This window comes from Engraulis encrasicolus, chromosome 5 (genome assembly GCF_034702125.1).
Source record: "Engraulis encrasicolus isolate BLACKSEA-1 chromosome 5, IST_EnEncr_1.0, whole genome shotgun sequence".
NCBI lineage: Eukaryota > Metazoa > Chordata > Actinopteri > Clupeiformes > Engraulidae > Engraulis > Engraulis encrasicolus.
The window spans coordinates 9,367,021-9,379,873 of NC_085861.1; the positions used below are offsets into that span (position 1 = coordinate 9,367,021).

General features: G+C 44.5%; 1 protein-coding gene across 1 annotated transcript in view; it reads left to right on the forward strand.

Annotated features, from left to right (window-relative positions):
- Positions 1 to 4,021: 4,021 nt before the first annotated feature.
- The window catches only part of LOC134448921 (nuclear factor 7, ovary-like), a 30,888-nt gene continuing 22,056 nt past the window's right edge, over positions 4,022 to 12,853 (forward strand). The window contains exons 1-3 of the mRNA XM_063198628.1: positions 4,022 to 4,719; positions 5,531 to 5,626; positions 11,510 to 11,740. Coding sequence (XP_063054698.1) covers positions 4,312 to 4,719; positions 5,531 to 5,626; positions 11,510 to 11,740 — 735 coding nt within the window. The 5' untranslated portion in view covers positions 4,022 to 4,311. The remainder of the gene's footprint in view (positions 4,720 to 5,530; positions 5,627 to 11,509; positions 11,741 to 12,853) is intronic.

Below are 12,853 nucleotides of genomic sequence, written 5' to 3' on the forward strand. Positions count from 1 at the left end.
TGGAAAGCAACCAAATAATTAATATTTGCAACCAAATAATTAAAAATTGAACGTTTGATGTATAAATACTAGACTGTCCAATTACTTTTGGTCCCTTAAAAATTGGGAAATGTCATAATTCCCTCACAGTTCACCCGATTTGGACGCAAACACCCTCATATTAAAGCTGAAAGTCTGCTGTTAATGTACATCTCATTTGTTTCATCTCAAATCCATTGAGATGGTGTACAGCGCCGAAAAGATGAAAATTGTGCAGATGTCCAAATATTTATGGCCCTAACTGTAGGGCACCGCTGAGAAAGCTTGCTGCTCCACAGGGTCTCCGTGCAGGCTTTGCAGAAGCTGTGGCTGCACGAGAGGATCACTGGGTCCTTGAAGATGTCGCAGCAGATGGGACAAGTGAGGTCCTCCTCTGAAAAAGAGCGTTTGAAAGCCATAATCATCAAGTCCATGTGCATGTGACGTCTTCTTTCTCTCTACCTTTCTCTCACTTTTTGTTGTTTCCTGGTTTAAAGGGCTTCTTTGCAGCTGTTTGTGTTGCTCTTAAATCACTTTCGCTATGAGTGTGTTGATCGCTTCCTTCCTCCTGCTGCTGTTTTCTTTCACATCCTGTATGTAGATTGTTACCTTTCGCCCCCTTGAGCTAGTCCTTGTGTACTCTCTGGTATAAGTGAGGAAATGTTTGGAGAGGAAGTTTAAAGAGCAATGTTTTGAATATAAACACGTTCGTGTCTGTGTAGGAGGGGCCTCTGTGGAAAAAAAATGCCCTGATGACTCACGCATGGAGAATGTACTGCTACCTCTTTGTTTTATCTCTGCCATCTCTTTCTCTCTCCCATACCTCCTTCTTTCACTCTCTTCCCCTCAATTTTCTTCCTCCTCCCCGTCCAGCCCTCTGTCTGTCTCTCTCTCTCTCTCTCTCTCTCTCTCTCTCTCTCCCCTTCTCTTATTTCTCAAGCGCAAAGTGGGCTGAACTGGCGCCTACAAATATGTGTAGTTAGTACCAATTCCATGTATACACAAACAAATTTGTAAGAAGATGCCATTTTTAGGGAAAAAGTACACACTGTGCATACAGACACAACCTCTGAAAACCTGGCACAGACATCACCTGTGAAGCCCTGAATGGAACGCCCAAGAGAAAAGGAAACAAGTTCTCCCCAGGAACCGCTGGAGAAGAAGCTTAGAGGCAGAGAGGCACTTTAAGTATGCACTAAATGCATTTCTATGATGACACTTTATGTCTGTACTGTATATGTGGGTTTTTTTTTGGGGGGGGGGGGGGGGGGCATCATGTGCTGTGTGTTATGTGGCAACTATATGTGTATGCCCAAGACAAATTTCCCTCAGGATGAATAAAATAATCTTGAATCTTGAATGTCTGAGGGTGGGCGTAACTTGGGGAGAGCTTGAACAGAAAGCCACAAACAGAGTGAAATGGAGGTTGTTTGTCACCTATGCACAGAGGAGAGAAGGACGTGAAGTCACTGTTCATAATATTTCACATGCAGTGTGACCATCTCACTACACCTGGGAAACTCCAACTCCCATTGTCATTGTGAAACAGCACTCCACAGCACACAAGCGCACACAACAAAATTGCATTTATGCATTACCTTTGCAAGGAGGCAGCCCCCAATGTCGCCTCTAAGGGAGCAGTGCGGCAGTATGGTACCTCAGTTAGGGTACCTCAGTCATGGAGGTGGACGGAGGAGAGCACAGGTTAATTACTCCCCCCCACCAAGTCGGGAATCGAACCGGCAACCTTTGGGCTACAAGTCTGATGGCCTAACCACTTACCCATGACTGGCCGTCATGCTAACATGCCTGCTTCTTTGATAGGGACTAGAGCCTCAGCTTCATGGCCCAGGGGCCTGGGTTCAAACCTGGATGCGCCGACTCTACAAATAGGGTCAGACATGGGATGGGATGGCTTGCCCTTGGCCGTGAGTCCATCAAAGGCACACCCACCCAAATGTGTGAGCCATACGAGGGACACCAAGATACTGATATCTTTGACCCATACATCAAAACCCCAGTTTAGTGCTCAATGCTCTCAGCCATCATTGGACGAATAAATAAAGAAGAAATCTAAAGAGTGCTGTCCTTCGTTTCATTCATTCATTTATGTTTTTTGTTGGATTCAGCACCCAGTTAAGAACTGTTAAATTAGTCTGTGAGCGCGTCTTCTCCACTTTTGAACTTTCTCAGCCATGATGACCCAATCTACTTGATCTCCATATCCATAATCCTACTCTACATTGAACAATCATTTCAATTCCCCAATGAAGTAACACCTTGCTTTTATTATTGTATATCGTTATTAATGTATCATTATTGTATATTGTCATCTAACCGTGTGTGCGTGCGTGCGTGCGTGCGTGTGCATGTGCGTGTGTGTGTGTCTGTGTGTGTGTGTGTGTGTGTGTGTGTGTGTGTGCGTGTGTGTGTGTGAGTGTGAGAGAATGTGTGTATGTGAACTGCTGATTGCTGTAAGTGTGTGCTATGTTTACTGCAATGTGCAATTAGGTCTTTGTTTATGTTTTTGTATTTGTATATAAGCTGACAGACACGTTTATTTCCTTCGAGATTAATAAAATGACTGTACTTCTCTACTACTCTACTATTTTTGCCTTTTGAGCAATGGGAGGATCACTAAACTCATGAAGCGGCACAGGTTAACAACAGGTAAGACATCCCACCCTACAGCACATTCCCCTACAGTGCAGACCCACCCTACATTTATGAATGTGTACAAATTGTCGTGGATGACTCACAGTCTTCCTGGGGGTACAAGCAGCAATGACTTCTCCGGTCAGTAAAGGAAAATGATAGTTTATAGTTTCATGCCTTCAAAGAGGCTATGGGTGGGGGCTAAAATACCATGCAGGGCGTAGTCTAAATTCTATAGCAGTCAACCTGACACATAGTCCTAAACATAGCAGTCAACCTGACACCAAGTCCTAAACATAAATTGGTGCCATTTTTTTTTTTTTTACAGTATGGGACAGGCCTGAGTGCTAGGGGGGGAGGAGAACCGCCATTCCGACATACCACCATTCCGACACAACCCGAGACTCAGAGATAGGCCTACTGCCATTCCGACACATTTTCATACCGCCATTCCGACAGTAAGTTGCTTTTATGGGGAGCTGTCCACGTACAAGCGCCGTATACCTAGCAGGGTGTCCGGAGCTGTCCACGCGTGTGGTGCTGAAATCTGCGTAAATCAAGGGAATCGCGTACATACTTTATCATTTGGGTAGGCGCATGCGTTGCTTCGTAGCTGTGCTAGACCTTCGTTTGTTTATTTGTTTGTTTGTCTGTCTGTTGCGCCACTTCTGCTCTGTCCCTCCCCTCTTTCTCCTCTGTGTTTTCTATATATCCTGGTAGCCCCTCAATGCGCGCCGTACCTCCAGTGGCACGCTGTAATAGTCACTGAAATGTAACTACCATAGCACTACAATACTATGACACAACACCGGCCCTTTAGTAATGCACCACGACTTGGTCATTACCATACAGTAACAACAAATGTATAAAGTCGCGTCTTAAGGGGTTAAGATATGACCCCTATTATAAATGTGCCATTACCAGGAGGACTTTGCAAGGACCAAGTCATAATGCATTACTGCCTCGCACAGTGTAATGCCATAGTAGTGTAGCCTACTGTGGTAGGCTACTTAGCCTCGTCTTTTCAGCAACTATCACTGCATTCTGATGGAACAGTGTGCATTATGGGGATACGTTTTAAATTAATAAACATTTGATCAAACAATCCTCTCATAACTATCTTAACACAGTCACTTGATGGTTATAGCTTGCTTGTTTAATTACTCATAGGATGGTAACTAGGGTATCTCACAATGTGTGGTGTGGTGTGGTGTGATTGTGATGTTCTCTGTCAAGTCTGGCAGTAAGTGGGCGGAGGAAAACGTACATGAGCGTGCGCCTTGTAGCCTATCACATGACTCCCAGCAGTGTCAGATTTCATGTTGAAGAACACTGTTCCGCACTTGACCAGACAGACGGTCACGTACTGTGTCTTTTTTCTTGTCCTCCTGCAAGATAGATTGACAGGTTATTGTTATTGCTCAACTAATGATGCTTTTTTGGAAACCCTGGTATAAAGTTACCACTACGGCAATAGTTCGATTAAGCAAGAGAATCTACTGCCAAATGGCAAATACAAACCACTCATATTGAAACCGAAAGTACGTCCGGAAGTTTTGTTTTGAAAGGTCCAGACAAAGAGGGCAGCGGGAGGAGAACACGGGATATACTACTACTAAGACCAGTCCGGGTAAAGCGATGTCGGCCATCAAACGTAGACGCTCGAGTCTCCCCGAGGAAGACCTCACCTGCCCCGTCTGCTGTGACATCTTCCACGACCCCGTGATTCAGCAGTGCAGTCACAGCATCTGCAAAGGCTGCCTGCACAAGTACTGGGACATCAAGAAGTGTAGAGAGTGTCCGGTGTGTAGGCACAAGTCACCCAAGGGTGAGCTGCCGAGAAACTTGGCTTTGAAAAACCTATGCGATGCCTTCCTCAAGGTAGGTTCCAACGAAGACGCCAGTGAACTATGCAGCCTGCACGGCGAAAGTTTCAAGCTCTTCTGCGTGGATGACAAGGAGCCCGTGTGCGTGGTTTGCCAGACCTCACGGGCACACAAGGATCATATGCTTTGCCCTATTAGTGAGGCTGTCATCGATTACAAGGTGAGGTTGTTTGTAACTTTCGTCGCCTTGTTGATATGCCGTGACATACGGGCGAATCGATTCAGGTTCAGAGACAGAAAGTAGTTTTTCATGCTATTGGAACCCCCAGTGCAAACTAAAACTTGAATTTATAAGCAACAAACCTGACTGATGCTGGTTAGGCTACTGCCTGTGTCTGGTGGCGCAAAACCTTGGGCCAAGACCATGCCTTCAAAATGCCCATGGAGCCTACAACAGGAACTCCCAACCTTTTCCAACTTGGGGGCCCACCTTAAATTTGCATTTAAATGTTTTAGGTCCACCTCCTGCCCAATAAATTATAGGCCTTCAAATTCAAATAAATAGTCAACAGCAACACACACACAAATATGATTTTGATTTTTAGCAAATTATTTCAAGATTTTGAGAAATATTGCCCTACAAGATTGCAACTACAGTATGTAGGCCCAATAGGTTATCATAAAACTGTTCTGTAATTACATTCATAATAACAACACTTGTACTTCTACTTTATGCATCTCTCTGCGTGTTTACTCAAAGCCAAAGAGAAACTGCCCAGCAGTGACTGTGTGTTCCTTGTTCCATTACTCACCCCTTTTGTTTTACCAAAGAATAACCATATAGGCACATGTACGTGTGTGTGTGTGTGTGTGTGTGTGTGTGTGTGTGTGTGTGTGTGTGTGTGTGTGTGTGTGTGTGACTTGTTTCCTGTAATGAATGTGCAATTTTTGTATTTTTTGTTTAGGAGGAGCTCAACACAGCACTGTCACCATTGCAGGAGAGGCTAACACTTTTTGTATTTTTTGTTTAGGAGGAGCTCAACACAGCACTGTCACCATTGCAGGAGAGGCTAACACTTTTACAGGATGTGAAGAAAACCTATGATCAAACCAGTCGAGTCATCAAGGTGAGTAGACAAGTCGAGTAATATTCCAGTTGATCTGAGTGACGTCCTCATCACCACTGTGTTTCACCAAAGATTTTCAACATGTAACCAAGTTCAATTGTTCTACACATCACCAATGCACCAGTCCCGGACTCCTATTAGACGTCTTACATTTTCACCAGTGAACACACATTCATTCTGGACCCCTGCTAGTCTCACAGGGGCATGACAGATCATAGACAGGTATAGACATGTCACAGGAGGCATGACAGATCATAGACATGTATGGACACGTCACAGGGAGGCATGACAGATCATAGACATGCATGGACACGTCACAGGGAGGCATGACAGATCATAGACATGAATGGACATGTCACAGGGGGCATGACAGATCATAGACATGTATGGACATGTCACAGGGGGCATGACAGCTCATAGACATGTATGGACATGTCACAGGGGGCATGAGCCCAGCCCTCAACCAGTAGCAAGCCGAGGGAGGCGGGTTAACCAGGCCATGGAAACAAAGTTCTTCTTGTATGGAAACGCTAATCGTTATGGTCCTGGTCAGACCAGAATCGCGGTGCATGATCTGAAGTCTATGCAAATCAGGCAAGGGCATGACAGCTCATAGACATGTATGGACATGTCACAGGGTGCATGACAGCTCATAGACAGGTATGGACATGTCACAGGGGCACGACAGCTCATAGACAGGTATGGACATGTCACAGGGGCACGACAGCTCATAGACAGGTATGGACATGTCACAGGGGGCATGACAGCTTATAGACATGTATGGACATGTCACATGTTACAGTGTTGTTGGTAAGACACCGCAAGTGACCTCAAAGGACCACTATGTGTTGAATTGTTATGTCTTACATTGTTATATTGTTATAAGCTATCTTATATTGTTATGCCAGTAGAACGCGTCTCATCCAATCAGATATCGCAAAATAAATTGACCGGATCTAACTATTGATAAAGGAAGTTCCTTTATGATAAAGGATAAAGGAAGTTAATCCTACACTCCATGGAACGCATCACAATGGGATATTCCATCCTGCCGTGGTGTAGCCCCTTAATGCGCGCCGTACCTCCAGTGGCACGCGGTAATAGTCACTGAAATGTGACTACCATAGCACTACAATACTATGACACAACACCGGCCCTTTAGTAATGCACCACGACTTGGTCATTACCATACTGGTAACAACAAATGTATAAAGCCGCGTCTTAAGGGGTTAAAGTGCAATATATTTTTATATGCTATCTTTGGTTTATGGTTTATTATGGTCCAGCCTCAAGTGGCATCATAGTCTCAGTGGCTCTGTCTTGAAACAAAGCTTGGTAAGTAAGTATAGATTTTTAATTTTTTTTTGTAAACACAGTGTTGTGAGGAGGGGCAAGACACTGGCAGCCAGCCACGAGAGCTATTTTTTTGACTGACAGCGGTTTCCAACAATTAGAGGTTGAGTTGTGCGCAGCTAGTTTCTCGCAGTCAGGAGAAAACAAAAATATAGAACCCATGTAGTATATAGATGTAATGAAGATCTCACATCCTCTAACCTTTACACTAGAATACCACCAAGCTTTCAGGAGTCACTGCTCTCACAGCACTGCTGTGTATTGTGGAAATGATGATCTGATACATTGAGTGAGAGAATAGTAAGTGCTTGCACCCAACGGAGTTACCTTTCGAGTTAGTCACATATGTTACCACTAAATACACAAATGAATGTTGTTGACAAGACTGCCTTACAGTAAGAAGGCCTAAGTGAGAGGGAGGGAGAGAGAGTGTAAGAGAAAGAAAAAAGGGGGTTTCAGTCAGAGCAGTCAACCTTGGCAGCCTGTCAGTGAAGATTGTTAGACTGGTCGGTGTGCCTGAAAGGTCTACTGTACTTCCACTCACTCCCACACACAGGTGCTCTAACAAGACACACAGGGGCGTTCATAGCAAAGAACGTAGACTGGATAAGCACTAGTACTTGCTGGAAAATGCACTGGCCACGGTGTAGTACGGGGGCGTAGCCTGAGGCTATGGTGCGCATGGTCAGTGGGTGCGACGCCATGATGGTGTGAAGGATATTAGTCTATGCCTATGTAACCTTACATTTCTTACTTCTTACCTCTAAGATTCTTCATTCCTATATGTTGGATAGAGACAGAGAGAGGCCAGAGTGAGAGAGAAAGGGAGATGACGGCACAGCCTGTGAGGTGCACAGCCCAGGCCGTAGATAACTGCTCAGACAGAAGAAATGCGGGCCGTGTTGCAGTGGACAGAGCAAGACTTGGAGGAGAAAAAAACTCCTATTAGCCTACACTTATGCCTTAACTAAAGAAAGGAAAAACCTACAAATTAGTCCAATAGGTTGGCGTTAAAATTGAGTTATATAAAGCGTAACCTGGAGACCCATCAATGTAAATGGATGAAGGTGGTTACCCCTGGACATGCCCGAAATAATAGAGGGTCCGTCTCCACATATAATGTACATGACCCTAGTCCAGGTGCATGGTCTTCCTCTGGAAATTCCCGCTGGAAAACCCTGCCATAGTCGTAGCGTATCGGTGTCTTGGTGCCTGGGTGTCTGGGACCCCGTGGATGTTCCGGAGGTTGACAGCTATAGAAATATGACTTTGTTAAGTGCCCACCTTTGTCAGTGACCTATGATCCTACCATAACTTTAAGTGCCTTTATGACAGCTAGCAGACGTTGTTGCTTGACCGAAACAACATTAAATGTATGGAACCCAGGTGCCTGGATTAGGAGAAGAGGCCAGTGGTGTCAAAGGATCGGGCTAGGGACAAATGGGAATGCCCCATGCTTAAGAATTAGAACGTAAAGTGCATATTACATCACTAGTAGCTAATGTCCAGGTGACAAGTCTAATGTCACTAATGTCTGGCCCTACCGTGGCTGATATGGTAGGGCACTCGTCTACTACGCGGCCGACCCGGGTTCGATTCCCGGTCCGGGTCCTTTGCCGGCCCTTCCCCGTCTCTCTCTCCCAACTCACTTCCTGTCTCCACTTCACTATCCTGTCTAAGAAAAAACAATAAAGGCTTGTAAAGCCCCTAAAAAAAAAAACTTTAATGTCACTAATGTCTGTGTACTTTGCCAGTTTTGACAAGGAATATTAATTTGCATCACTTAGCAAAAACTTGGGAAACTCCCGAGATCTTTAGGCCCAACTAGATCTGACGCCAATGGCCCAGACTGATTAAATGCCCAGGAAGCTCTTTGAAGATGTTTCTTAAAAAGGAAAACCCCTGGCTTAGTCCACCATTATGATTTTTTGATAACCCATTAGTAACGTCATCGTCCCGCTGGCTAAATAATCTGATTGGCCAAAAGACAGTCTTGGGGAATAGCGATTGGTCAGGTGTAGAGATGCCCCGAGACCAGGGAGCATAAAAGACAGCCAATCCAGAGCTCAAACAGCATCATGCCAACGGAGTCCCCAGAGACAACCTGAAGCATCTCCTCAGTTGATCAACTGTACAGTTTGCTGTCTGGCTGTTTGCGGTTAAGTTCTCTCTGACTTTGGTTTTGGTGGGACTTAGGTTTTGGTAGAAACTTGTTGTCTTGTGGAAATGTTTCAGGTCTAAGATGTTTTACATCGGAAACTTGTACTTTGAACTTGCATTTAAGATGTCCCTAACCTAAGTCGAGTGAACAAAGTCTCCATCAACAAACTATGCCGGTGTATTTGCCTATTGAATGATTTGTCTCCTTACCAATTCCCATTTTACCCCACATTCACGTGACCTGGTGATTGACACATCGATTGGAAACCACATAACAACACCCAGACAGGCCCCAGGCACTAAAGAAAAAAAAAGTTTTTGTTTGTGGTGTCCCCATATGGGGTCCCAACCTTTAGTTTGAGAAACTGACAAGGTAACAAGGTATTATTCTCCATTAGTAAGCTTGCACGTGACCAATAAATTAACTTTAAACACGATGTTGTGGAGGGACAAGACACTGGCAGCCAACCACGTGAGCTAATTTTTTGACCGACAGCGGTTTGCAACAATCAGAGGTTGAGTTGTGCGCAGCTAGTTTCATGGAGTCAGGAGAAAACAAACATTGGGGATAAGCAAATGCAGGGGTTGCAAGATTCGACTGCAGTCGCATTCATCCCGCAATAGTTTGACACCATGTGACATGTCACCTCCTCGATGCAATATGAAATTTTGAAGTTTGACAGGAAATCTAACCATCATGCAGCATTTTCATCCAGAGTGCCTTGCTGCATGCGCATGCAGCCATTGGTGGTAAAACGAGTAAGGCTCTTTAGAACTCATGTATTTGTCTGGCTGATAAGTAAAGTAGGAGGGGCGTTAAGGCACTGTAATGAGCTGTGTGATGCAGGTTGTTTGAGGTTGAGGAGGTGTTATTATATGGGGTTTAAGGGGATTTCCATCCGGAATGGATTGCTGTGTCATGGAGCAAGTGCTTTCAGTTTCAATCTGATGTGATGGTTGTAAAGGACGTGGGCAGGAGTCATGGCAACTGGTGAACCTGCCCACTCACGTCTGCATTTCATTGCTGTCCAGCAGACGCATCTTGTATCTCCACTTTGGTTCTGGCTAGGGACTTTTTAAGATTTTTTCTNTATTGACAGGACAGTATGAGAGGTAGACAGGAAGCGAATGGGGAGAGAGATGGGTTACATGTAGTTTCTGGTTATTAAAACTCAAGCTATTGTTTGAGACTTAGTTTCCAGTGAAAACTTGCACAGACTAGTGCAGTAGTTTTGACCTGCATCCTGATGTCTCTAAACCAAGTCGAGTGAATAAAGTCTTCATCAACAACAATGTCAATCACTACGTTTACATGATGTTTTTAATTCCGAATTAATAATTCATAATTAAATAGTTCTGTCGAGTTTGCTTTAATCTTTCATTTAATTCTGAATTAAGAGGTGTTTACATGGTGTTTTCAAAGCGTAATTAAACTTTATTCAGAATTAAAGTGAGTTAATTCTAAATTAAATGTCGTCTCATAGCAATTGTGACGTGAGTGCTGTCTTATTGCAATTCGACTCTGAACTTTACTCGTGCCTCATCCCCTGGGGGGAGAAGAGGGACAAATCACCATAAAGCCACCACACACTTTACTCTGCTTTACTACTGTACTTCTCTACTCTACTGTACTCTACTCATCTACTCTACTGCACTCTACTGTACTTTGTTCTACTCTACTCTACTTAACTTCATTCCACTCTGCTCTGCTCAACTTACTACTCTATTCTAATCTACTTCGCTCTTCTCTACTCTATTCTACCCCACTGTTATCTACTCCACTGTATTCTACTCAACTCTACTCTACTTTATTCTACTCTACTCTGCTTTGCTCTACTCTGTTCTACTCTACTCTACTCTACTCTACTCTACTCTACTATACCCCACTGTATTCTATCCTACTCTACTTTGCTGCACTCTACTCTACTCTACTCTACTCTGTTGTACCCCACTGTATTCTATTCTACTCTACTTTGCTGCACTCTACTCTACTCTACTCTGTTGTACCCCACTGTATTCTATTCTACTCTACTTTGCTGCACTCTACTCTATTCTACTCTACTATTTTATACTACTTTGCTCTACTCTACTCTACTATACTATACTCTACTGTACTCTACTCTACTCTACTTTGCTGTACGTAATTCTATTCTACTCTAATCTACTCTTCTGTACTCTATTGTACCCCACCTGTATTCTACTCTACTCTACTCTACTGTACTCTATTCTACTCTACTATTTCTCTCTACTCTATTCTACTCCACTCTTCTCTACTCTACTCTACTATTCTATTCTGCTCTGCTCTACTGTATCGTACTCTACTCTACTCTAGTCTACTCCACTATCTCTGACCATCCCGTCTCCGTTCAGAGCCAGGCCCAGCTGACGGAGGGCCAGATCAAGGAGGAGTTCAAGAGGCTCCGTAAGCACCTCCAGGAGGAGGAGAGCAGCAGGGTGGAGGCGCTGAGGGCAGAGGAGAGGAGGAAGACGGACGCCATCAGCAAGAAGACCCAGGAACTCAGCGCGGAGATCAAGACGGTCTCCGACACCATACAGGCCATCAAGGAGGAGCTGAAACAGGATGACGTGGCGTTTGTGCAGGTGGGCTGGTCCCCGCCGCCTTCCTTGTTTCCATAGAGATCCACTGATTCATTCTTTTTTTGTCCCATGATTCGCTATCCTGTGTCACAGTAAAAACCCAAAGGTGAATACCAAAGTATTGCTGGCCTGGCATCATAAGCAAAGTTAACAAAGTAAAAATGGTTATCTGATGTGTACCAGATAACTGAAGACCCAGTACAATTGATTACCTATTTCAGATAGATAGATAGATTGATCGACTTTATTGTCCCACAAGGGGAAATTCATTTTCACCACCATCATAGTTTGTCACAGCCAACATATATTATCATATAAAGTATTATATGGCGTCATTATGTGGACAAAAGGTCCACGAGCGCCACTTACTGCATACGCGAGGTATTTTATTCTGCGCGCGCGCGTATACACTGTCGCGCGCGCGATTTTGCTCTGCGCGCGCGCGCAAACGCTGCCACGCGCGCGCAAACACCGTCTCACGCGCGAGAGGTGACATGAATTTCCTCACGCGCGCGAGCAGAAATATGAATATTTAAATTATCTCCTCCCACTGGTTAGCATAACAAATGAGGCGGAAGTTTGTTTAGTCCATAATAGTCAAACACAGATCTCAGATCTCAATTGTTGATAGACTATCGTTGCTACGGTGACTGCAACCGACCACCTTTGAAACACAACTGAAACGCAACTCACGCTGCTTACAAGGGCATTCACCTCTTTATTCGTAAACCCATTTTATTTTTTGGTGGATGAAAACATTGTGTCAATATGCTATGTCTATGTTCGCCTTATTCACCCGGAACGTTCTAAAGACGTTGAGGGGTACACTTCAGGGGTACACCCGGCTGCACACGCAGCTGTTATGGCGCCTCACTGTTGTGTGCCCAAATGTTCGTCCTCAAAGAGAAAAAAATCCTTCCGTGGACAGACTTTCCACCGTTTCCCCAAAGAGCAGGCACTTCGCCGTGAATGTATAAATCACATCAAGAGGGATCCTGGTCCATATTTCAAGGTAAGATGCAAAATTATGTTCAATCATACGCATCAGCTAGCACAAATAAGCTAGCTCGCCAAACTTGTCATGACTCACGTAGCCTAATGACGCGAATGCCTCGG